Genomic DNA, 24,925 nt, shown 5'->3' on the forward strand with positions numbered 1-24,925 from the left:
CGTGGACTTTGGTTTGTAGCGATAAAGATGAAATGTCAAGTGGGAGCCATCAGTGTCAGTACCGATCAAATAAGATGAAGAGAGTAAAGACTAAACGGTTACATGATTAATCTTTTGCCGGACTTTTTCTTTGTGTCAATAGGAAAACCAGCTATCCGCTGACGGGTGTGGACAAAACGACATCACTCATACAGTAGGAACTTGGCTGCTCTGCAGGTTTCTAATGTGTCAATCACAACTCGCGCGGTGTGTTTACAAGCGCTGGAACTATCTGGGATGATAAGAACTTTCATTACAGCAAAGGGATGTTATCTCGATTTTGTGCATACCAAGCCACTGGTGTAATGGCGTCTCGATAAGACGACCAATTTCTTTCTTTATTAAATTTTAATTTTTTTTTAAAACATTGAATGCTGTCGAATGTGTGCTTTAAGTGTAAGTATCGAATTCTATATGCTATTTGATTTTAGATATTAACATTGGAAATCATGGTGTGATGTTTTTGACTTGTCTGTTAGTAACCCTTTCGCGTTGTAGTCGTAGATTTGCCTTGGGTTGGCTGCTTGTTGGACTTTGCTGTGTTATTTGCGGGGTTTGTGTAAGCGGCCCCCGTAGACTGCACGTACAACTTGCCTCCAGGTCCTTGAACAATGGCTGGAATATTGGCTCGAGGCAATGTTGTAGGTACCTGAGGAGTGGGGCCGTAATTCGATCGAGGCACTCCTGTTAAGGTATTGCTGTCAAAACAAAATCATTTATTCACCGAAATCTAATTTTTTTTTTTAATCGAGCACATACTTCACTGGGATCGGAGGAGGACCACTTCGAGCACTGAAAGCGTCGGATCTTACGGACGCCAAAGATTCTCTCCTACGCCTACATTATTCAGGAATATCAAACATGGTAATTGAACTTGTTGAGATATTGAAGTTAGCGGACGCTGTTAATGTACTGACTTGCGTGAATTCTTGGCGATGACCATGTAGATGCATCCGATGATCAGGATCAACACGATCAGAGCAACAAGACCACAGGTAATGTACAACAAGAGTTGAGTGTTTGTGTCGTTATTAGGTGGTCCGATAGTCGTCGAAATTGTTCCCGTACTAGTTGAAGTTGTGGCTGTCGTCCTAGTCGTCTCAACTGTTGTAGTAGTTGTCGTTGTTGGGGCTTCAGTGGTCGGAATTTCAGTCGTGGTTGGGATTTCTGTAGTTGGAATTTCAGTCGTGGTTGGGGGTGTTGTAGTGGTTGGGGGTGTTGTAGTGGTTAGGGGTGTTGTAGTGGTTAGGGGTGTTGTAGTGGTTGGGGGCTCAGTCGTAGAAGTAGTTGCAGGGCTGGGCGTGATAACAGCACAGATGGAGCCGTATTCGCTAGGATCTAGCTCTTCAAAGGTAGTGCCATCCGCACAAGTTCCGCCAGACACATACTGCAACAATGTTGGGTTGTCTCGGATGAGCCAAGCCAATTGGCAGTTATCGCAAGTGATGCCATCTTCAATAATCAGAACCCAAATTTTTAGTTAAACTGTCCGTTTAATAATCGTATTTCAGATTCTTACTTCCGGCAATTGAAACAAGTCCAGAGCCAGTCTGATTCATTTCGACGAGGACGTCCAAGAAAACTTCCCATTCGAACAAAGTCAACAAGTTGTTATCAAGTGGCACGATTGCTCCGCCGTAATTGCCTAAAAATAGAACGTGGCGTGATTAGTGTTAGGATAAATTTACCCCAAGGTGATCTGGCGTTGCTACCTGTACTGAAGGCGTTGTATGAAATGGTATTCACCACGTTATTAGACAGGTTTAAGAATCGAACCGAGCGATCGTTTATAAAGCTGAACGCGTTTGAGTCGACAGAGTTTATCTGGTTATTCGACAAGTTGATGGAGGTCAAACTCAAGATATCGCCGATGTGTTTAGGGACGAGAGTAATCAACGGCGACTGGCGGATGTTCAAATTTGTAAGTGGGACGCTGGCGGTGGCTAATGCGAGTAGTATGTTGTCAGCCACTGGGTTGTCGAGGTCGGTGTTTCCGACAAAGTTGAGTGTCTTCAACGCCGGAAGCTTAGCCGCTGGGAAACTAAATAGCGAATTGTCAAAACCCAGACAGTTGTCGAAAGTTAACTGTTCGGCATTTCTTAGAATGGGTAGAGAGCTGATGGAGTTAATTCCACTCACAGTTGTCAATCGGACGTTTACGATTCGCGTAAAGTTCTGGAGAAATAACCAGTTGAGTTGATCGATGTCGCAATCGGTGATGGAAAATTCCTGGGCATAGACGTTCGACGTCCGGAAAGCTCTTAGACTAATGTCAAGGGTGGACCCAGATGGGCAGGTGGCAATTTCAATGATACGTGCGCGTTTGTCAGACAGCAGGTTGTCAATAACTTTAATCAAGTCTGGACCGTCTGGTTGACCGGGTGTGGTGACAGCTGGTATTAAAGCGAATCGATTTATTACAGTCGCTGTTGAGTCCTGAAAAATCCTCTGAATTTCCTGGTTCGTAACTAAATCTCCTAAACATGTAATGTTCAGACTTCCTTGCCCAGTTTCTTCGCAAAAACACGGGGAGTAAATGGGTACACTCAATTCATTAAAACATCCTGACTGCTGGGCGTAATTTGAAGTGCACAAGCACATAAACAACACCTACACAACAACAACAAATTAGTAATTTTAATTTCGTTATAGTTAAAAAAAAAATTGACTTTAGAATGCATACCCAACTGAATACTGTCTTTGGAGAGAACACAAATGTCCACATTGCGCCCAACTAATCCGAATTAATCCGAAATGTGCGATGTTTAGCTTGTCGAAGCTGCCGATCAAGTGACGTGATCTATAAAAATTGATCGACGGTTTGGCGTTTATTGAAACGTCTGCTCTCGTTCAAAGTCTTGCCCTGTATCAGTTTCTTCACACTTCCTACCAACTTATCGCTAGAAAGCGTCCAGAAAAGTTTTACGCCTGCCTCTGATAGAACGTTCCCTACCGTCGTGTCACTAAAGCCAAATAGATCTTTGAGTATTTGTGAACTGATAGCAACAAGATTGATTCCGTTCGTAAACCGTTTTTCCCCTTGACACGGGGAATGAACGAGGAAAAAAAAAGAAAAGCTCTGAAGCCATATCAAATAATGACGCAAGCCCCTGAACAATTTAACAGAGCTCTCACGCGTCCTTCAATTTGCCCTACCGACTAAAAAGATCAGGTGAAGATAAGACATTTTACAAATGGATTTTAACTAAACACCTTATTGATATTGTAATGTTAATAGTCGTCACAGCCTTATCCTTTGTCCAGCACCGGAGTCACGCAGCTACTACACCGAAGGGGTCGAGTCAGTTTAGGTGCATCATTGGACCAATAAAGCCGTGCAGTATCTAAAGTCGAATCAAATCCTTTGCGCGTTTCATTGACATTGTCCGTCTACGCCATGAAACCAGGGCTCCTTCTACACCATTTCCTCAGCTCAATTGTGGTGCCGTTCATTGTAAGTAAAAAAAAAATTAAAAACTAATCTCCGTTAACTAAGCAATGAAACGTATTCTAATTTTGTTTTATAATTGGCAGTTGCTGTTATTGTTTGATGGCATCAATCAAGCGAACGCCATCGATTGTGGCCGTTGCTCGTGCATTAAAGATCCTGCTACCGGATTCCAGAACATAGACTGTAATGGAATTCCCTTCGCAGAGATCAAGCTTACATTCGGTGTCAATACCGGAATTGAAAAAGTCAACCGGTTTAGAGTTATTCCACTAAACGGAGACTCTCAGATCCCGGCCGATTTGTTGGGTACCAATCAAGTCCGTGTCTTTAACTTGACGAATTGTGGAAGTAATATCATGAAGATTGATCCCAATGCGTTCAAAGCCTCAACTACAACTACGCTGGAGTTTTTCATCAATGATTGCAACGTTGGCAATTTGACGTGGTTATTTTTGAAGGGGTTTACTAAAGTCAACCGGTTGCAGCTGGTAAAGGCAACTAATATTCAATCCTTGAGAACTTTGCCTTCGCTTCCCAGTCTCACACAGCTGTCAATTACCAGTAGCAAAGGATTCGATTCACTCAATTTTCCTGGATCATCTCTTGGGGGTTTGAAAAATCTTATCATGACGGAAAATGTGGAACTGAACGATACAAAGGTGGAGTCGATCCTTGCGACACTGATGACTGCCAATGGTCTAGAAATGTTATCGTTGAAAAGTAACCCATTTGTCAGACGTGTTCCGGACACGCTTGCAAATTTTTCCGCTCTACATTCGTTGGATGTTTCCTTGTGCAACATCGATTTCATCGATTCTCTCTCATTCTCTGCTCCGGTTGTCAAAGTAGACCTAACGAGAATCTATCTATCAGACATCTCCGATAACTCATTCGAAAACGGTATTTTAATTGTGTTTTTAAGTGAGTAAAAAAAAAAAGCTTTTTAACATTCTATACTATTTGTCTATCAAGGTTACTACGGTAACGCGAAGGTTTCACTCGACGGCAACCAGTTGACAGAATTCAGTTCGACCGTCTACAAAAAAATCCTAATAGAAATGGAAACTTCCCAAACTGGCATACCCGGCAGTCTCTCTATTAGAAACAGTAAAAACGATTTTGCATTTGATTACGTAATAACGTGTAAAATTGTTATTGCTATATTAATATTAGATCCAATCACCTGCGATTGTCAAATGGCCTGGCTCATTCGTGACTCTAAAGAACTGCTCCCTTTCGTCTCCGGGACTTGTTCTAACGCAACTGAATTTCAGGATCTCAATCCCAGTTGGTACGAACAGTGCGTCGCCTTGACTAGTACAACTACAACAACAACCATTACAACTACCACAACTACCACAACTACCACACCCACACCCACAACCACCCCCACCACACAACCGACTACGACATTTAATCCAACAAATTCTGTACCACCAACAAGTGAAGTTCCAACCAGTCAAAATAACACGACCTCGAGCATTACAGAAACCGTTCCGACATTGGCCATCACGACCACTACTACTGAAAGTGTTCCGCCGACAAACGACAGCAATATCAACATTTTTTTCTACATCCTTTACGGCCTATTGGGTTTAGTTGCTTTGATTTTAATAGCCGGATTCGTCTACATGTGTTTTAATTATACCGCAAAGTTAGTTTCATTTCGTAAACATGTTGATGTGATGTAAGTAATTTTTAAATAATAATTAATCATAGGAGGCGAAGGGCGATGGCAAGGGATCTGGAAGTTTCTTCTCGTAGGTCGTCTTCCGCTTCTCATCTAACAGATCGTCTCGGTTCAGTTTATAGCGACCAGCTACGTCCTTTGGACCCTCGAGCGTTAGATCCTCGTGCATATTACCTGAGAATGCCGGAACCTCATCCACCACCAGTCAATAACGCCAGGTAAGTGATGGTTAAGTGATGCTCATTTGTTAATGTTATCATTATTTAGATGCCAGAAATAATGACCCTATAATAACAATAACATGTATACAATTAATTCAGGGACTCGAATTCGGTTCGGATCACCACGCCCTATCGACAAGATCCAGTTAAAAGGAACACATCAGCACCACCATCGATTAACCGAGTACGAGGATTAAGAAGAGTTCAATTTTAAATTACTTATTGCTTCGCAGTTCTAGCTACCAATAATAAAAATAACAATTCTTAGACGAAGATGTTCCAATTTGTGCCATGTATATATATATTTTTAGTTAGCTGAACCTTTTGATGATTGTGTAGTTGTAAGAACTAAAGAAATAAATTATCTGTACAATAATGATATCAATTTCAAAAGGGGAAAAACCTTGGAAAAGTCAAGGTAACATAAATGGGTAGGCTCAAATGGCGCATTTGCTAGGACGTGTTGTCAACCTTATTTCTTATCTCCACCATTCTATAACACACTTCAATTTATTACTACAGAAATTCTTTACAAACAATGCAAACAAAACGACAAATAAATAGCTGCCCATAAAAAAAGAAGTAAAAGAACCAAAACATAAAGGTTTTTATTGTCGCCACAAGGCGATAGATTGGCGCTAGGTAGTCGATACTCGATACTCGATAGTCGACAGAAATAACAAAACAACAAGTCGCATCGTGTTGCTGTTGCAGTAAAATATGAACTTGTTGGCGGTTTATTGGTTATGAGTCAAGAAATTCCCATATTTTTTCATCACATTTATTTTTAATACTACATTCCATACGTCATTATCATGGCTTTGGCGTCTAATGGTTAGTTTTATCTTTTTTGATGGCTGGAGTGTTAGTACAAATCTACACTTCTATGCTTCTATCTTCAACACATGCAGCTTCTTTCTGATTTTTTTTGCTCTTAAATTATAATGTTTGTCTTCTGAATATTTTAGACACATTTGAAGAAACTGTTAAGTTGATACATGAAAATTGCATCAATCGTTTTCATCCAACATTACCTGTTTTGGTTTCTGGATCAACTCACCTGACATTCTTTGATGCCAAAGATGGCATCACTCAATTTTCAAATTGGAATGAAAGGCAATGTAAACTTAAAGGAAATGTTGCTATATGCTCAATTGAATGGAATGTAAGTTATACAATTTATATAATCGATTTGAGTAGCCTAGTGGTTTGCATGTTGGAAAATTCTTTCATGTCTTTCAGGTAGATGGAACAAAATTGGCTGCTGCAGTAGCTGATCCTAATCAGTTATTTGTAAATGATTGTGGTGACGAAAGTGGGGAAATAATTGTTTGGAATTATCCAACATGTGATATCCTCTTTCAACAGAAGCAATTCAAAGTAGTCCATGAAATTGAATGGAATCAATTTAGACAAGAAGTTTTTGCTACCTATAATATTGTAAGTTGGGTCAAATATGATCTCATTCTTTTTATTTAAAAAAATAAAAATAAAATCTTCATTCAGGGTGACCCACTTGTGTCACTATGGACCACCAAAGATCTGAAAAGAAACCTTTTCTACGTATTTGATTTTGATCGTGAAAATCGTTTTCGTGAATTTATCATGAAGGTAAAGTGGATCTCTGAAAGCGAAGTTGCTCTTGGACTCAACAACGGCACGATTGAGATTTATCGAATTAGTGAAAGCCATCCTGTGACTGCTCCACAAATAACGAGAAAATTAAAACATGATGTGAGTTATTTACTGAATTTTCTGGGATAATTTATTACTCTAACAAAGTTGTTCTTGGTTTGCGTATGATGAATGAAGCGTGTCGTTAGAGATATGAAATGGAGCTGTACGACGCAATATTTAGCCTCTTTTTCATGGGATAATACGATCAAGGTACGTAATGCTATTCTTGATGTCATTTAATAAATAACGAACTGAATTAACAGGTGTCACTCATTTATTTTTGCTCAACACAATTTGCAGATTTGGTCTGTGGACAACGGCCTTAACGGGGAACTTATCCACGGATTACATGTGAACTCCAGTTGTTACATTTACAGTTTTGCTTGGCGTACAAACAGGAAAACATACGCCGAAATTGACATAGAAAGAGAATCACCGGAAAACTTCATAGTAGCTTGGTGACTTTTGATATGCGTAGTTTCTTCTGTTGTTATACTCATCATAAGTTTTGCACAGTGGATTGAGACACGAGATCACCCGTAAGAAGTCATCCAATGGGTCGACAGGACCGATTGTTATCTGGAATCCTTTAGAAAGAGACGAGTCTAAACAGCAACGAATCCTTGAAAAGCACAAATGTTCGGTTTCCTCGCTTGCCTTTTCTCCTGATGGACAATTTCTTGCGTCGTCGGATGCAATAGATGTTATCATCTGGTCGACCGAGGTAATTTACAAATTAATATTACGCCATCCAATTTTAATGATTGGATTTCGAAACCAGAAAGTTTAGAATTTGTAAAATGTATGTTGTGAACTAAACATGGTTTATTTGTTTTTGTTTTCAATCAAACTATTATTAGACTTGGATGCCCGTTTTTGTCTCGCAGTATAACAAATTTACTCAAGATCAGCTCTTGAAAAGTCGGCCTTTGTTTAATTGTCGGTTGTCTTGGATGGCCTTGGGCTCAACAACTGCGGGCGGTGTGAACAAATTGACTTACTCTTCAATCGATAATAAGGTAAGTCTTTTAACCATGGGAATACATGAATCATTCTTTGATATTTCCCGAAATTTGTCTTATTGGATTTTTAGATTCATGTGTTTGAATGTGTCGGCGCAGAAACATCACGTTTCAAACACAAGAGGGCTAAGAGGGCTAGAAATTGAACCTGTTTAAACTTAATTTGTTATTTTTTTGTGTCGAATCCCGCTGTTCTTTCGTTCATTTATATCCATGACGTTTTTCTTTTAATTTTGCTAATCGTATTTTACTAAGAAAATTGAAATCGTGTATACTTGCTTTTTAATTAAGAAAAAAATTGGTTTTTCTGAAAACTTAGTTTTGTCGCTGTAGCCATGCGGTTTCCAAACCAGAGACCAAAATAGATATTTTTTAATTAATTTTAAAACTTATGTATCGCTATTTTTAAAAAAATATCCTAATACGTATATTTAGTTACAGGTCGGCCAGTTTGTCCAGACAGAATTGAAGGTCACGAGAAACATTACGTAAAATTGGCATGCGATGGTGTAGAGGTTGGGTGAGAATGACACGTGTTTCATCATTATCAAGCAGGTACAATGGCCGCAAGCTTAAGCTATTTGGTTTTCATTTTGGATGATATTGGTTTTTGTAGACCCACCCCCAACAACTTCATCCTGCAGAAGGAAAGGCCGGTTTGCATTTCAATCGAAGGTCATGGAGATCAATTTACGTAAAACGTATCATGCAGTGGTGTAGAGGTTGGGTGAGAACGGGACGTTTTTCATCATTATCAAGAAGGTAGAATAGCCGCAAGGCTCTAAAGGTGAGGGTGAGAAAAAATCGTATAAAAGGAGAGAGAAACGGCCACTGGAAATCAGTCGAGTGGGCATCTCCGACCCGACAACAACTGTAATATTTGTTACCAAGAACTGCGTTCTTCCCATTCGTATTCGAAGGTAATATTTGTTTGTTTTACATGGAGTGTTGCGTTGGATCAATTCTTTTTTTTATTTAAATTTGTTAACATGCCACTGATAACTGAATGTTTTCAAATTATTTACTTTCTAGTTAATTATGGCGTCGTTCTGCTGTTGGTTATCGTTGTGTCGATCAGTGGTGTACCGATGTCTCCTGGGTATGGCGGATATCAAACCGCAACGCCGCCGTCTTACTATCAAACGCAAACGACCAGCTACTACACCGAGGCCCCCAACTACTACACTGAGAAGGCCGAATATTACACAGCTACGTATGCTGCCCCAGTTTACTACACCGACGGGCCCAAGTATTACTCTGCTCCAAGCTACTACCAAACAGAGGCTTCTGACTACACCGAGGCCCCCGAGTATTAAACTACAACCTACGCTGCCCCCAGCTACTACACTGGAACTCCGAAGTTATCCACCACCAAGGAAATGGAACACCCCAACCTACGCTTCTCCACCTTACTACACACGGCAACGTGCGCTATTAGTCACCAAGTGCAGTCTTGATCGTGCAACCAATTCTCATGCGTAAATATGCTGTTTTACATTCACTTTTGAATCATTCCACGTTTCTTAGATTGTTGGTTAATCATTTATAAATTTAAATGTTTAAATATTTTCAGTTAGTTTTGACGTCGTGCTGCTGTTGGGTGTTCTATCGTTGCTAGCGGGTCGACCACTGGTGTATCGAACTCCACCGAGGTTGGGTGAGGACTGTACGTGTTGCATCACTCTCAAGTGGGTGCAATAGCCGTGAGGCTCAAGAGGTGAATCAGGATGAGAAAGTCGTATAAAAGGAGAGGGAAAGGGCGATGGAGATCAGTCGAGTGAGCATCTCCTACTCGGCAACAACTGCAGCACAATATTGGTCATCAACTGCATTCTTTCAATTCTCAATCATGGGTACATGTTCCGTTTTTACATGTAGTTTTATATTTCTACTTTTTCTATTTGTTAACATGCCACTTGGAATGATTATTAATGTTCAATTTTTATTTTAGTTAACTATGGCGTCGTTCGTTGGTTATCGTTTATTGCCGAGTCTATTAATGTTGTACCGATGTCTCATGGTTATGGAAGATACCAAACCGCAACGTCACCACCTAACTACACAACATAGGCGACAGCCAGTTACTACACGAGGCCCACAAGTACTACTCCAATCCCAGCTACTATACCGAGGCTCCAGCTTATTACACCATCGAGGCCCACAAAAACTACACCACCAAGGCATCGGAGTATTACACCACAACCTGCGCTGCTCCAGACTACTACACCGAGGCTCCAAAGCACTACACCATCACAGAACCGGAGTACTACGCGGCTACGTATGCTGCCCCAGCTTACTACACCGGGTCTCACAATTATTACTCTGCTCCAGCTTACTACACCGAGACTACCAAATACTATTCAGCACCCAGCTACATACCTACAACTACACAGCGGCTGCTTCATCGTACTACGTTGATCCGAATTACTACTCCGAGGTTCCAGTTTACTACACCAAAATCTACGCTTTCCCCCAGCTGCTACACTGAAGCTCCTGTTCACTGCAACACAAAGGCACCCGAGTATTACACCACTACTTAGGCTGCTCCGACCTAATGTACCGAAGCTGCGAAGTATTACTTGCCCCAGTTACAACACCACTACAAAAAGACCGAAAAAGACTTATTCTAAATCCAAAATTTTTCCTTGTAAATGGAAATTGATCCTTATTAGAATACACTTTTAATGCGAGTAATTATCTTGTAAGGCTTCTCAACACCTCCAAGCATTTTAACATTGCAACGTATTCTGATTTTCATTTTTTGAGCAGAACTACTGTTGCTTCAGTTGCTTTGAACAAGAACACTCTGATGCTTGGACGAATTTCATTTAGGCAAGTTACGAAAAAGTTGGTCTTTGTTCTGAACTTACTGTTGTATTTTTATTTAACTTAGGGTAACGAATGGATTATGACAAATTATGTGATTGGTTCTACATAGATCTTCGGACTCAAATTCTTCTGCCAATAAATTTTCTAAGTCCCTTTAATACCTTGCCTTAATAGAAGTCAAAACTCAATCATCTGTTATTACAGACACAATGAAGAAACATGTTAAAAGGAATTGCTTTATTGTCCCACCTCCACCCACAATTCCACCACATTTTACAGTCACATACAAGTCATACATACATACACATATACACACATACACTTAAGTTAACCCGTTGGCTGCCACGCCATACAACCCGTAGGTTGTTTTTCTACTACTCTACGCGCCACGTCAGAAGGATCCATGACCAAGGAGGGACTTGCCATTGCTGACAAGTCCGGGCTGACACGGTGACAGGAGAAGATGGAATGCACAACCTCTAGAATCCATCACCGTATCGAAAAGGGGGAAGTCCCTATGGTGCATTGCCTAACAGGCGCCTTACGGCGAATTTTGGGCTGGTGCGACTGTCCGACCCCGCGGCATGAAAACCACGAGACCGAACAGCGCGGCCCGTGCTAAGGAGCTAGGGGAGAACAAAGGCGTGGCAGACAACGGGTTAACTAACACATAACGAAATAATACCAACAATACGATGATCCACGTTGTTGACGAGTCTCGGGTGCCGGTCGCGATCGATGATCCACGTTGATGACCAGTCTCGGAATTCCATCTTCTCGACGTCTCATCTGAATTACCTGAATAAAGACAACAACATTCTTAGTGACATGCCAATAAAAGTTACATAATAGTCAAATAAGGTACATTGATCTTGTTCTTTTTTGCTAAAAACTTCAAAGGCCCGCTTTAAATTGCTTAAAATCTGCCTAACAATATTGAGAACTGAACACATAACAACTTTAGCTCACTTGCTAGTAAAAAAAAAAATTCCGGAAGTATACCGGAAGTAACCACAGCGTCTTAACCATTGAGCTGTCGTCAAATTAAACCACATATTCGTGATCTCCATGAAATTTGGGGTCGATTACGTGTGATTTAAACGAAATCCAAAATTTGGGCAAAATCGAGAATTTTCCTGAACTATAGTTCAGGAAAATTTTCGAAACCGGAAGTACGCGTACGTAAAAATAAAAACATGAACTTTACCACAAATTTAACGAGGATCACGAATATGTGGTTTGTTTGGACGTCGAATGAATATTAACTGAACTACTGACTGAAATGACAAAACCGGAAGTAGAAAAAAAAAGCAAAAATCGATAATTTAACAAGTGAGCTTTGTTGGCGGAATAGATATCGTCAGTTACCACTAAAAATTTCCACACAATAACTGCCGATAAATGTTTAAAGAGATGTGCAAAGTAACTAAAACTGACTGTTTTGACAGCTGAAAATTATCGAAAAGCCATCTAGCGTTAGAAAAAAGAAACGTCTAATAATACTTTGCGCGCAAGAAGGCCCTGATTTTGGAATTACTACATAGACATAGAGTTTAACGCAAGTAGATCACTAGTAGATAATCTAATAAAATAAGTCAATTGTCGGGTACCTAGGCATAATTCCGTGGAGAGTGACAGAAGGTGTGTACGACAAATTGTTTAGCAGCATAATAAGCAGAGAAGCTAGATGAGTGTGGGTACTGAAGATAAGGATGGAGCAGAGAGTTGGTAGAAGTCACTCTTCTGTAATGAACAAAGGCCAGCATCAAGGATCTCTGTGCCAGGACCACACAATTCCAATATAGAATCTGCGTTGTAGATTGACATCGGGGGCTGACTCGCGAAATTCAATGGATCCAATGGGATACCACACAACCTATGAATTCCATAAGCAAAGAACAGAAAAAGGTTTTAACATTGCAGTGAGGCCCATAAATACCCACAGCCAAGGTTGAATTGAAAGTTAATGACATGATAAAGCGAGAACATAGAAGCACACCTATACCTCAATCTGTTGTAGGCTTTTTTCTGTTGTAGGCTCGTTTCTTGTAGCTATGAAGTGGGAGATGCAGAAAAAATGGCAGCAATACAATTTCATGACGCAACAACCCCACCAAGTGTTTAAAGGTGTAAGGCAAGAAGGAACCTGTTAAACAAATGGGTGTCAATTTTTAGATTATTTTATTGCATTGATGGATGATGAGGTAGTAAATTCGGAAGGTTACATATGCTTACCTGTAACTGTATATCCAATGCCACAACTTTTGGGCATAACAGCTTGCAGTTTTGTCTAAGATGTGAGAGGATGATGCAGATGAAGCTGAGCGAGTGAGTCACAGAAGGGTTGAGCAATTGGTTTTTTTAAATGGAGTCCAAATTTAATCTGATGACTAGACGGTAGGTACATTTTCTAGAATTTCAAGTACAGTACACAATTAGTCGATTGGTCAAGTGAGTGCTAGAAAATTTGATACAATGTAGTTAGAATAATAACAATAAGCTTACATGTAAATAATTGGTTGATTTTGGGCAGTAAAACATGAAAATTCGAAAACAGAAGATGACAAAACTCTTCACACATTTCGCCATTTTAAAAACAACACACACCATCTAGCGGCAGACTGGACAATCGTCTGAATTGTTAAAAACAACCGCTAGATGATGCCGCAACAAGCTCCCAAGGAAGGAGCTGACAGAGTGACAGCTGAAATGTGAAATGTGGGAAATCGAAAGAATTCGAAAAGTGAAATCAATATTCAGCATAAGTTACCATGTTTGAAACTGAAAAACTAACTTGACTTGGTAGTATGTTAACTAAATGTTTCATGCATATTTACCAGTCCATTTGTCATCATTTGCCACGTAATGACGACCATTGTTGAAGCTGGCCAGGAATTCTAATAAGCTGTCATCAATCCTGCAGCTGTAGTGTGCCTATACTAAAAATGGAATAAAAATTGTAATATCACAGCTATCTTACTAATTTTCTGTTCTTGTCTTTCAGATAAATGTTTTGTAAATAGTGAATCTCAAATCCAAGAACTTTGAGTCGTTATTTCACTCAATTGACTTTCTTTTTTCCGATTTTAATAATGGTGAGCTGCAGTTTGAACACTAAATAACATTTTCTACATCTACAATTCATTGTGTTTGTCTTGAGGTTTTTGTTTAATTTTTCTAGGTGATAAATTGCAAGTACTTACCTGAGCAGCTGAGCTCTTCCTTTAGAACTGTGGTTCCTTTCAATTGATTCATTTGAGGTATTGATTTCTGTCACTGCAATCTTGTTTTAAAATTGACATCTAAATAATCTTTTTAGTTTAATCCCTCGCCTCTGTTCCAGACCTTATCCACTAGTAGAATATGCCGAGAGATGTTGAACTTATTCTAGGTATCTTGTCATTATCTGTTTTTACTGCATTCTTAGTTAATCATTTTGTTAAATTTCAGATTAACCCTTCGCCCTTGTGCTACAATTTGAAGATATTGACGGTAACAGAAGAGCTTGCTTTCTATCAATATCAATAAATTAGGTAGATGTAGATAACTTACAAGTGCATATCTGGGCTCCTTTCTTTTCTGTGGCCCCGTTTCCCTATCTAACCACTAACCAACGCCCGCCGGTGGTCACTCACCCGCTGTGAAACCAGGAGGATGAGGAGGGCTCTGGTTGAACGGGGACTTGGAAGGCGCATGATCCTTTTGGAGGGTCATGAGTCTAACCAGGAAGCCTACTATGACTAATCGCTCCCTAGTAAAACTTGCCTCGAACTCTTCTCTCTTCTTCCTTGTCCAGGTAATCTCCCTGGGCACAGTCGATCAAGGCAGAGTTTCCCCCTCTCTGGATTGACTGTATGTGGCAATTAAAGCAATGAATGAGAAAAGCGTGGAAATCTGCGTCAGGTCTCAGGTAGTTTTAAAGAATTATATATTTTTATATCATTTGATGTTGGAATATTTGTTAATATCTTGCACGGAACAAAAAGATTTATTTTGTACCGGACGCTATTGAATTATTATTTATTTAAATAATATAACAGTATGTTTTTAATACAAATATTTAGTAATAACAGTTATGATGTAATAAAAATTCATAGATATGTATGGTTTCACTTTCAACTAATTATGAATGTGGTGTAAGGAATTTCTTTGGGATGAGGAGTTTTTCATTTTTGGAAGGTTAATGGTTAGAAACTGACATTCTACTTACCGCGTCAGTTTCTTTGATAAACACAAAACTTTTATTTTATTTATCACATCTCCCACCCACCTCCCAACTTCCCCCTCGTTTCTTTCCCAATCGCGAAGCAATGTTTATTATTTGCTCGACATAAACACTCCCATATTTCTGTTCCTTCTTATCATACAAACGGTAAACTGCAGAATTTACAAAATATTGGTTGCAACTTCCGTAACAAGGAACAGCCACTGGATAACTTCGATGCAAAAAAATCTTTCACCAGCTTAGGCTGCAACAACATGCCACATCAGATAGCAACTACGGGAAGATAAACCTATAACAAAAAAGAAATGGAATTAATAATAAGCAACAAATCGTTAACATTGCAATTAAGATGACAAATTATCTAAATTCAATGTAAAAGCAACTTACTTCTAAATAGCAATTATTGAAGAATAACTGGAACTTCTTTGTTGTTGTTGATGCTTGCTGAAATTAACTACAGAAACAAATTATTTTCATTATGTTTAAGGCAAGAACAAAATAACAACACACTTTTACCTGCTCCTGTCATTGGAGGTTTGTTGAGTGCTTCCTTTTGAGAGGCGAGAACTGCAGGGATTGGCACCCATAGAATTTCAATAACTTTATCACTGCTTCAGATACACAATAAACAGGAGCCCTGGCCGTTGCGGTGGGTGGCAGAAATCATGTTAGTGATGTCATCGACAGTGTAACAGATGGTTGACTTGAGGAATGAAACCTGGATAAAGTTGGAATTGGAAAATTGGGTTGGGAAGTGGTTTCACAAGAATTTTCTTCATAGATCAATTAACAACCAATTACCTTTGATCTACACTTCATTTATGTAACTGAAATGTAATTCTGTTTGTCAACATCCTTCAAACCACCTCCTGGTAAATACCGAGTTTGTTGAAACTTGTTTAAGGGTGATCGTGGTGAGACATTTTTATGGCTGCTTGCTTTGCCTTTCTCTGTCTTGGGAATAAAAAGTTCAGATGTTAGATTTCGTAAATAGTGTCAGACGTTTGAACTGATTTGGATTGACAAGGCACAAGAGTAAAGTAAAAAAATATCAATTGGGTTGCCCATTATAGAGCAGCAGCAACTGGAATACCTATGAGGTGAAGTGGCAGTTCCTCATTCCATTTCTCCTTTCAGCAAAGCAAAAACATAAAATCAAAAATACATTCTACAAACCGGCAGAAACGAGAATCTATTCTGGGCTTGCTCCGGGACTGCTGTCACAATAATTAACTTCTCGTGATGCCATCACAACCAAGAGGCAGGATAAACGATAAGTTGTTGGGGATTTCAGATTTGTGTTTTCTTTTTAATCGTAATGCAGCTAACATTCGACTGGGCTGTCACCAAATAAAGGAACGTGGCGTTGATTAGCTGAGCCGGCTGAGCTGAAAAGGTAGGTGGGTTGAGTGTGGGGTGTGTTGCATTTGAATGAATTCACGCGTAGTTGCAGCCTTGCAGGTAAAATTCTGAGTTGGATGAAAGACGAAAATGAAAAAATGAAAAAAAAAAAAACGAAAAAAAAAAAACTAATATTTCTAAAAAAAAACAAACAAAACAATTCATTCAAGTACCGTGAGGCGGCAGTTTGTTTTTCTTTTCCGATGCATCCATATAACAATTTTTAGAATAACTTGCAGATTGGCCTCACCCTTACCGAATGGGTATTTTTCCTTACATCTATCTCCATGCCCAAGCGCTGCTGTCCGGCTGCTGAAATGTCTGGAATTATCAACAGAGAAGGCACAGACATAAGAACAGATTTTAAAAAATTTACGACTAGACTAGTAAACCAACCTTTAAAAAGATGATTAGTGTTACTCTTTTCTTATGAAAACTCTAAGCCACTCTGACCACTTAAAAAACAATAACAATTTTGAATATTGATGTTGAAAAAAAAAATAACGAGCCAGCGAGGACTTAAGTAGAAGAAAAACTTATCCGTTACTCCCCTCCACATACCTTGGAATTACGATTAAATTAGATAAATGCGTCACCTACTCCCTCAGACCTCAGCGGCACCTATCAAAATCAACTCATGTCAACTGTAAAGTAACAAAAAAATAAAATAAATCACATGTGCAGTAAGTTTTGTAACAAAAGAATGCTATGCCTTACCGTGTTGTCAGCTGAAGAATAATAAATATATGAGTTTAGTTGGGAGTTTACTAAAGATTAGGTCTGGCGATATGTACTGAAGATGGATTTGGCAGCTGAAGCCACATTGATATAGATACTGTGGACGAATCCGTTTCGTTGCCTTCAAATAGCATGCAATAGAAAACGAAATAAACAGAGTTCAAGTAACAGAGTTCAAAGTTAAAAAAACCTACCTATGTCGGGACTTGGTATTCATCGCTAGTATCTGCCATTAGATTAGAACGATTTTAATGTGTGTTTTGTGTTTACTGACACCCGGAAAGGTTGGTGCCAATCACAGGTGCTGCAAATGCAGAAAAAGGTTTCAGAAAATTTCCAACTTAGAAACTTTAATTTTCTTCCCTGACGCATGTTCAGGATTTCCTGGTTCTCATTAACAAAGTGTTCAAATAAAACAATTATAAGATATGGATAATAATTAACAAGAGTACAAGACAACGGATAACAATAAATGTGTACCAAGTTGGCAAGCACCTGTTAATGTTGTTACTAAAGAATACTCACAATGTGATGAATTTAGTATGGCCCCTTGTAGCTTCGGTAGCTTCCTTATCCTCAGAACAAAAGTTTAATGACATAATGTGCCACAGATAGGTGCTGGTGCTGGGTATAAAGTTTTTTATCTTAACAAAAAAAAGTCAATTTTAAATCAAACAAAGAAAATGAATATATAATAGAATTACATTACACTTCCCAGATTTTCTTGTGCATGACTGATTTACTCTTGACTGGCTTGTGAACAGTCGACTGGTTTCATCAACAAGTTAAAATGCTGTCATCCAACAGGCAATTTTGAAAAACATGCATTAGGAGAAGATTAGATTGCATTAGAGAAAAGATGCATTAGTGAAGAATCTTGCCAAAAACAGAAACCAAATGTCGTTACCTGATAAAAGGTGGTCGATGAAGAGACGTGAAGTCCATTCGAACTTTTTACTTCTATTTATTGCTTATATCCTGCTTGCCGTACAGCTTTAAGTCGTAAAACCATCTCAAGATCCCATTATTTCACTTTTCTACAATTCTTACTTCACCGACTTCACCATGCTTTTTAATTACAAGTATAACATATAAATCCCGGCAGAAATGATTCGTGATTGGATTAACCGTGGCCATTTTGTTTTGAATCGTTACTTGTGTTGCCAATTTTCCAAATGCAACTTCAAAATATTTGTCGCGCGTTATTTAAAAAAATTTTTTTTAAGGCAATTTTATTCAAAGGAAATGTTACGGACTTACGGAAGTACGTTTTAAATATAATATTAGCGCGGCCTTCTTTGGTAAAAATATCCCATTTCTTTGATATCCATTTTTGCCTTACTTAGGTCATGTACTCATGTCAACTTTCTCAGTTTTCTGAATTCATTAACTTGTTTCTCCCAGATTTTTTTTGCTGATAGCCATTGCCGACTGTGCATTTATTAATTTGAATAAATTGAATTAAAGAAATAATAATCGCTGTAAATCGTGAAAACAACAACCTCACAGTAAAAAAAAAACGATGAAATTTATCATACACTTTTCTAGAATTATTATTTGACTAAACTGGTTAAAGCATTCCATATTCGCGTATGTTTGGTACGACTGCTGTAATAAGGAAGTGCTTTCTTTTTACTGTAGAAGTATTTGTCGAAAGGGGGCACCCATTATTACTACTGGTCTAACTAGCATACGACCTTGAAAAGACTTCTTAGATGACTCAAAATAAATTTCCCAGTCCAATCCAGTGTAGCGTTCAATTTATCGTTGGCCTTTGCTGATTTTGGTGTTTGGAGGATAAGTATCGTGGGCATTCCCAACCAGGAAACAAGTCGGCTAAACTACCAGAATGAACCAGCTTGACTATTAATATAACAAACTATCACAAGCGGCTCGTTAACTGCGCTGCTGGGGTGCGGTTATATAACTGCCGAGGAAACTTTCGATTCAGCTTCAGTCATCTTGGCAGCCGCAGAAAAGAGGAAAGCAGAAGCCAAGCAATGCCAACATGTCCCAAATCAACACTCTAAAGGTAAGGTCTCACCTGTGGCGCACTACTGCCGTCAAGTCCGTGAATTTATTTAATATTTAGTTTTTTCGTCAGGTTGCTCTTTTACTATATGCTTGCCTTACTGATGCTGCCCGAACGGAATCATTCATTCCGGCTTCCACCGACTCTGCCGGTATCCGTCCCAGATGGAATCAAGAAAAGCCAAACGCTTATGGGATCGAACAGCAGACTGGAACCGGTTATTTCGTTCCTGTTGCTTCTGAATTCCATCCGGAAGGAAGAATTGACAACAGCCGTCCGTCGAACGGATGGCGGAGTTACGACAACGCCGTCCCCTATGAGGTAAACGTTTCCGATGTCGACATCCATCACCAAACTTGGCCGGATATTCCCAGTAAAGAATTCCCTCGCCGTCGAGTGTTGCCACGCCACTCTTCCTCGTCACTATCCCGTCGGATGCCAAACAAGCACTACTATTTTCGCCTCTGTCGCGCCTGTATCCGTTACATTGTAAGGTTAATCTTCTCCTAAATCGGCCGCCAATGGATTGTTAACGGTAGCTAAAAATCGTCTCTCATTCACTGATATAATTAATCACATTTTGGGTCAATTTCTAATCGAAAATCGTTTCAGGACGCAACCGACAAGTGTTACCGACAAAAGAGGGGGGGGGGGAATGGCAAACACGATTTTTTTTTTCACTTAAAATCTTTCGATGGGCCCGAACAAAAATTAGAGACGTAAAAATTATCAAAGAAAAAGACCCTATAAACAAGGGAAAGAATCGGCTCATTTCGAGAGGGTAAAAATCAATTCTATGACTTTTTTATTCAATGTTTAAAGGTTTAAAGAAATCTCCGGTAAATCCTTGAATCTGTCATTCCCGTGGGTCACAAATTTTCGTTAAAAAAACTGATTTCTGAACTTGAAAAATCGCTTGATTCAATTAACACGCTGAATACATTCATTTTCTGGCAATTTAATGTCCCTGCCTAGAATATTATGTCTTACTCGCACCATACTGATTAGGTTAAAAATCCAGCTTTATGCCTATATCTAACCATAATGTTAGTGCTCATTAGAAACTTCCACTTTTTCAACTATCAACTTCATCAAATTGTTTGTTTTGTTTTTTAAACCAATGTTTTAAAAAATCTCCAGTAAATCCTTGCACGGCTGGTATCTGTCATTCCCGTCGGCTACAAATATCCGTAATCAAAAACTGATTTCAACTTGAAAAATCGCTTGAATTCATTTAACACGCTGAATACATTCATTTTCTGGTAATTTGATGTTCTTTTTCCTGCTTAGAATGTTATATCGTACTCCCACCATACCGATAAGTTAAAATTCAGCTTTAGGCCTATATCTAGTTTTATTGTTAGCGCTCACTAGAAGTATTTTGGACTCGGCTTATTGTGTCCAGTAGTGGCTAACAACAAAATCAAAGTGTTTTCATCTACAGGCACATAATGGGGATGGGGAGTTACATTCAGTTTGTAATTATTTGAATCAATTTGTCTGAAAATTTAAAGTCAACGCCCAAATAGAGATACGAAATTTGTTAACCGTCGCGAGTCAACTGTAATTCTCAATAGCTCTTGATCGAAGTTGAATTACAAAATTGTTTCAAATATTACAACGCCTTAAAAGAAATCCCACGGGAAGCTTACCACCGTACCTTCTTCGTACGTTTTGTTCGGCTTAAAGCAAAGTGATGTCCTTATAACAATTTTCGCCAGCATCTAATTATTTCGCAAATTGTGATTGTAACGCAGAATCGTCTTGAACGCAAAAGCGAACGCAAACTTCGCGCTTGTTCTGATAACAAGAAGACAAAACACACTTGAATGATGAATCTCCTAAATCTAGTTAAGACGCCACAGACGAATGGCCTTGTAGTAAGTTATTTAACTTTTAGTGAATTATAATAAATACAATTGAAAGGGACAAAGGAAAAAAAATCAGAATTACAAGGCGAACGAGTTTCCGGCATTTTGAATTAATTTTCAACCGTATACATGCGATTCATGCATTTTGCGCATCAGCTGAAGGCCAGCGACAAAACTTAGAACTCGCTTTCGGACCTCCCTCGTGACGCAAGGAAGGGAGGGGCGTCTGCAGCAGTCCACAATTCAAAAAGAAAGAGAAACTTATTAGCTTCGGGAATACCCACCTAAAACTCGCTAGTTTTTCCTTTGGGAGGGATTCTAGAGATTTCCTTGCATTTGAGTGGAGGAAATGGGCGGGCCGATGTAGAAACTGATAACATGTACTATTTCCCGCGGTCATTTTTTTGTCAAACTCACTCGTCTTTTAGCCTTCTACCCTGCACGGTGCAGAGTAACAGTGCAACAGTTAAACGCGGCCAGTTGGGAAACTAAAGCGACGTGACTGGAGTCAATCCAAACGAGAAGAAAGAGACTGTCAAGGGTGGGCCGGTCGTTGGAGAAATACAATTAAAGGAAGAGAGCATACAAGACTAAACTACAGTCGGGAAAGCAGAGCAAAATTGAGGGACAGTTTGTTGTCAATGCCGAGCAATTGCCAAATGATGCCCGGGACACGGTGATGGAGCTAAAAAAACAACAAGTGCCTGTTGTTCCAGGAGAAAGAATATTTAAACAAGAACAAGAAGGAGGGTTGTCGTCGGATGAATCAAACGGCCTTGAATTGGATTCGTCGAACTGTTAACCGGGGAAGATGGAGGGCTTTTGGGAGCTACCCATTTTCATTTATCTCACTTCTTACGCAATTTTCTTGGTATTCAAATTTTTTGAGATAAAGGCGTTGGCTACAATCATATAGTTACGGCGGGCTTTATAGTTAAAAAGATTTCGTATACCAAGTTGGATTTTCTATTCATCAATGTTTTTGGTGTTTAGAATAACGTAAATTGTGCTTACCCCCAGCTTGGTGGCCATCCTCGTTGGATCGTATGGTAAAAGAGGGTGAGGACAGTAGTTCAGGATGATGTTCTGTAATTCAAATATTTTTGTTGAATAAATAAGAAAAGATCAGATATTCACAGTACGTTAAAATTGTTACACAAATAGAAAGGTAAAATTTGAAATTCAACTGTTCGATGTTACCCCCAAAAGCAAGTGAGGCCTTACCGTAAATAAAAACGTTGAGATTTCTATGAAGCCTAGCCGTCGTCATTTTGGAAAATCCCAAGCGATGACGGCAATCCCAAATCGAAAGAATATTACGCACACGCAAGGCAACAAGAAGAAACCGGTTTGGCTCAGTAAAAAGAAAAAAAACACGCGTGAACGCCCTGAGGGGAAGCATTTTGCATATTCCGATTTTGGTATAAAAGGCCAAGAAGAGTTTGAATGGAGTATCAGTCTCTTTTCAGCTCATCGACAAGAAACAAGCAAATAAAAGTCTACAAGATGTACCAACTTAATACTTTGGTAATTTCACACTACTTTTAATTTTGTAATCAATTTGCTAACGATAAATTTACTTACCTTTCCAGGTTATCCTTTTGGTGTCAGTTTACGCTGTCAGTGCCCGACCGACTGAATCGTCCACCCCAGCCGCCACCACCACCACCGAGTCTGTCGATGTTCGTCAGGGATGGAATCAGGGCCAGCAAAATATGAATGCCTATCCCAACAGTCAGCAAATCGGGACCGGTTATTCCAACACTGGATCTTATCCGGCCGGAAGCAACAGCCGCCCATCATACGGTTACGACAATGCCTTCCCAGATCAGGTAAACTTCTCTGCAGCCGATCCACACCGCGGTGTCGGCTCAATCTTCAACATGAATATCCCACTCCAGGGCGGATTTGTTGGAAATCCAGTTCAGAATCAAGTGACTGGATTCGCTCCTACTGGATATAAGGCAACTGGTGGCGTCTCCGCCTCTGCATCCGCTGTGTCTGTTTCATCCTAATTTTCTCCAATTAATAATGAGCTTGCCAATGTAATCCTGCGTGTACGAACTGTATAAAAGTAAAATTGAACGTCAATAAATTATTTCATTCTCTATCCATGCGTTATTGATAACTTTACTATAAGAGAAATATTCTATCCAAGTAGCACAATAAACCGAATACCTTTTGAATGGAGTATCAGACTCTTTTAGCTCATCAGCAAGAAACAAGCATATAAAAATCAATAACACGTACCGACTAAATACTAAAGTAAGTTTGACAAGCTACTGAACTAAGATACCTAGAAATTCAGTCATTTTATCAGATAGCACAGTGGTAATTGAGCTATCATTTCAGTATCGTTCCAAAAACCGCTAAGGATCGCGAAAGGAAAGGGACACAAGAGAGTGAATCCTTCTCGAAGTCGAGTCTCCTGCGTCTTAGGGACCCGTTCTCGATTCATCTTCAGTACATCCGGAAAGGTCGGTGTCAATCACAGGGACTGTGTTTGAAGAAAAAGATGTCAGCAAATTTCCAGCTTACAACCAACCATTAATCCCCCCACCCACCCCACCTGAAACTCCTTTCTGGTTTACATTGACAAAGTGTACAAATTAAAAAAAAATTAAAAGATACAGATAATAATCAATAAAACAACATGACAATAAATTTGTACCAAGTTGATAATCACCTCTTAACGTTGTTACTAGAGAATGCTCACATAAATGTGATGAGAACATATCTTTGTCTTGTAGATTCCTTATTCACAAAAAAGTTTAGATGAACATCATGTACCCCAGGTAGGTGTTTAGTATGAAATGTCTTATCTGAACAAAAAATACAAAAATACAAATATAATAAAGGAAAGAATTTAGAATAAATATTCATTACTTTGTCCAGATTTTCACTAGCATGATGTTGAATTGTTCCTGGCTTGCTTTTGAATAGTTCACTATAATCGTATCACTGTAATCGAAAAGTTAAAATACTTTAGCCCAGTTGACAATTTAGAAAAAAATTCTGCTTTCTAATTCATTACGGCAGATTCAATATTCAAGGCGGATACGGTAGTAAACGAAATAATTGCTCATCCCAAATTGAAGTTGTTTAATCATTAATTTTTTTTTTCATGATTATAGGCAACTACAATGGTGGTTGGTGGCTCCCCTAGATTCGAAGGACATTCCCAAAATAAGAATCACGTACGCGGTTACTCGGCCTAACCCACAGTGGGACAGTAGTCCTATGGCAGCCGTCGCTAACGACCCCATGGTGTCACTGTCAGCCGTTAGCAGTTGCCCAGTTTGTTAGCCGCTAATCCTTCCCTTGTCGAGTTCTTTATACCTTACCCGTGAATGCTGCTGAACTATAGTACTGGGTGCTGTTAAGAGATGGGTGAAATAAGAGTTACCTGTTTGATAGGATCATCACTAATCAAATCGTGATTTCGGCTGGAAGTGTCAGTTCGGATCCATTTTTAAGAATTAATATGTCGCGTGGTATTCGGTAAATGGCCTCAATGTAGTGGTCTGTACTTTCCATTCAAATACTTCTGTTGAATAAAAAAGAAAAAATCAGATATTCACGGCTTGTTCAATGATTAGACAAACAGAAAGGTAAAAATTGAAATTCATAGACATATCCCCCCCCCCCCAAAGACAGATGATCCCTCAACGTGAGTGTTGCGATTTCGGTGAAGCCTAGTCGTCGTCATTCTGGAAAATCCCAAACGAT

General features: G+C 39.3%; 3 protein-coding genes and 4 long non-coding RNA genes across 18 annotated transcripts; 4 read left to right on the top strand and 3 right to left on the bottom strand.

The window, feature by feature from the left end:
• Positions 1 to 421: 421 nt before the first annotated feature.
• LOC124207764 (mucin-3A-like) lies at positions 422 to 2,943 on the bottom strand. Of its 2 annotated transcripts, XM_046605386.1 has the most exons (7): positions 2,723 to 2,902; positions 1,752 to 2,649; positions 1,559 to 1,684; positions 1,305 to 1,491; positions 957 to 1,268; positions 799 to 876; positions 422 to 737 (listed from the first exon to the last, which is right to left on the bottom strand). In XM_046605386.1, the coding sequence occupies exons 1-7, from the start codon at positions 2,762 to 2,764 to the stop codon at positions 515 to 517; spliced, it is 1,866 nt and encodes a 621-aa protein (XP_046461342.1). In that variant the 5' UTR covers positions 2,765 to 2,902; the 3' UTR covers positions 422 to 514. The 2 variants fall into 2 exon arrangements, with proteins under 2 accessions (XP_046461342.1, XP_046461341.1); XM_046605385.1 differs by having other exon boundaries at positions 957 to 1,491; positions 2,723 to 2,943.
• Positions 2,944 to 3,032: 89 nt separating this feature from the next.
• Positions 3,033 to 5,777, top strand: LOC124207766. The gene is made up of 7 exons (XM_046605387.1): positions 3,033 to 3,211; positions 3,278 to 3,493; positions 3,574 to 4,390; positions 4,463 to 4,597; positions 4,664 to 5,144; positions 5,210 to 5,398; positions 5,501 to 5,777. The coding sequence occupies exons 2-7, from the start codon at positions 3,437 to 3,439 to the stop codon at positions 5,613 to 5,615; spliced, it is 1,794 nt and encodes a 597-aa protein (XP_046461343.1). The 5' UTR covers positions 3,033 to 3,211; positions 3,278 to 3,436; the 3' UTR covers positions 5,616 to 5,777.
• Positions 5,778 to 6,079: 302 nt separating this feature from the next.
• Positions 6,080 to 8,649, top strand: LOC124207767 (F-box-like/WD repeat-containing protein TBL1Y). Of its 2 annotated transcripts, none has more exons than XM_046605390.1 (9): positions 6,080 to 6,235; positions 6,370 to 6,566; positions 6,644 to 6,841; positions 6,908 to 7,135; positions 7,214 to 7,288; positions 7,379 to 7,536; positions 7,595 to 7,802; positions 7,939 to 8,097; positions 8,542 to 8,649. In XM_046605390.1, the coding sequence occupies exons 1-9, from the start codon at positions 6,217 to 6,219 to the stop codon at positions 8,590 to 8,592; spliced, it is 1,293 nt and encodes a 430-aa protein (XP_046461346.1). In that variant the 5' UTR covers positions 6,080 to 6,216; the 3' UTR covers positions 8,593 to 8,649. The 2 variants fall into 2 exon arrangements, with proteins under 2 accessions (XP_046461346.1, XP_046461344.1); XM_046605388.1 differs by lacking the exon at positions 8,542 to 8,649 and adding an exon at positions 8,172 to 8,480.
• Positions 8,650 to 8,864: 215 nt separating this feature from the next.
• On the top strand, positions 8,865 to 10,794 carry LOC124207768. The gene is made up of 4 exons (XR_006880117.1): positions 8,865 to 9,020; positions 9,133 to 9,578; positions 9,674 to 9,953; positions 10,052 to 10,794. It is a non-coding gene; the product is annotated as an uncharacterized LOC124207768 (long non-coding RNA).
• Positions 10,795 to 11,616: 822 nt separating this feature from the next.
• LOC124207769 lies at positions 11,617 to 13,626 on the bottom strand. Its single transcript, XR_006880118.1, has 5 exons — positions 13,435 to 13,626; positions 13,165 to 13,339; positions 12,935 to 13,075; positions 12,540 to 12,805; positions 11,617 to 11,727 (listed from the first exon to the last, which is right to left on the bottom strand). It is a non-coding gene; the product is annotated as an uncharacterized LOC124207769 (long non-coding RNA).
• On the top strand, positions 13,591 to 14,518 carry LOC124207770. 2 transcript variants are annotated; one of them, XR_006880119.1, is made up of 4 exons: positions 13,591 to 14,024; positions 14,111 to 14,189; positions 14,249 to 14,320; positions 14,380 to 14,518. It is a non-coding gene; the product is annotated as an uncharacterized LOC124207770 (long non-coding RNA). The 2 variants fall into 2 exon arrangements; XR_006880120.1 differs by having other exon boundaries at positions 14,273 to 14,320.
• A 470-nt stretch (positions 14,519 to 14,988) lies between these two features.
• Positions 14,989 to 24,735, bottom strand: LOC124207772. 9 transcript variants are annotated; one of them, XR_006880122.1, is made up of 15 exons: positions 24,603 to 24,735; positions 24,083 to 24,157; positions 23,883 to 24,018; positions 22,421 to 23,693; positions 18,201 to 22,282; positions 17,998 to 18,086; positions 17,819 to 17,937; positions 17,488 to 17,683; positions 17,273 to 17,414; positions 17,152 to 17,199; positions 16,729 to 16,876; positions 15,956 to 16,623; positions 15,671 to 15,872; positions 15,542 to 15,608; positions 14,989 to 15,443 (listed from the first exon to the last, which is right to left on the bottom strand). It is a non-coding gene; the product is annotated as an uncharacterized LOC124207772 (long non-coding RNA). The 9 variants fall into 9 exon arrangements; XR_006880128.1 differs by having other exon boundaries at positions 15,956 to 16,104; positions 16,331 to 16,623; positions 18,201 to 23,693; XR_006880127.1 differs by having other exon boundaries at positions 15,956 to 16,108; positions 16,331 to 16,623; positions 18,201 to 23,693.
• Positions 24,736 to 24,925: the final 190 nt, after the last annotated feature.

The sequence above is a fragment of the Daphnia pulex genome, chromosome 11 (assembly GCF_021134715.1).
Source record: "Daphnia pulex isolate KAP4 chromosome 11, ASM2113471v1".
NCBI lineage: Eukaryota > Metazoa > Arthropoda > Branchiopoda > Diplostraca > Daphniidae > Daphnia > Daphnia pulex.

Bases quoted from the DNA above. Each gene is read 5' to 3' on its own strand.
- LOC124207764 (XM_046605385.1), bottom strand. From the start codon at position 2,764: ATGTGGACATTTGTGTTCTCTCCAAAGACAGTATTCAGTTGG. The intron at 1,492-1,558 runs GTAAGAATCTGA...TGATTATTGAAG, and splicing joins ACTTGTTTCAATTGCCGGAA to ATGGCATCACTTGCGATAAC. The intron at 877-956 runs GTCAGTACATTA...TGAATAATGTAG, and splicing joins ATCGCCAAGAATTCACGCAA to GCGTAGGAGAGAATCTTTGG.
- LOC124207766 (XM_046605387.1), top strand. From the start codon at position 3,437: ATGAAACCAGGGCTCCTTCTACACCATTTCCTCAGCTCAATTGTGGTG. The intron at 4,598-4,663 runs GTAAAAACGATT...TATTAATATTAG, and splicing joins CAGTCTCTCTATTAGAAACA to ATCCAATCACCTGCGATTGT. The intron at 5,399-5,500 runs GTAAGTGATGGT...CAATTAATTCAG, and splicing joins CCACCAGTCAATAACGCCAG to GGACTCGAATTCGGTTCGGA.
- LOC124207767 (XM_046605388.1), top strand. The intron at 6,567-6,643 runs GTAAGTTATACA...CATGTCTTTCAG, and splicing joins TATGCTCAATTGAATGGAAT to GTAGATGGAACAAAATTGGC. The intron at 6,842-6,907 runs GTAAGTTGGGTC...ATCTTCATTCAG, and splicing joins TTTTTGCTACCTATAATATT to GGTGACCCACTTGTGTCACT.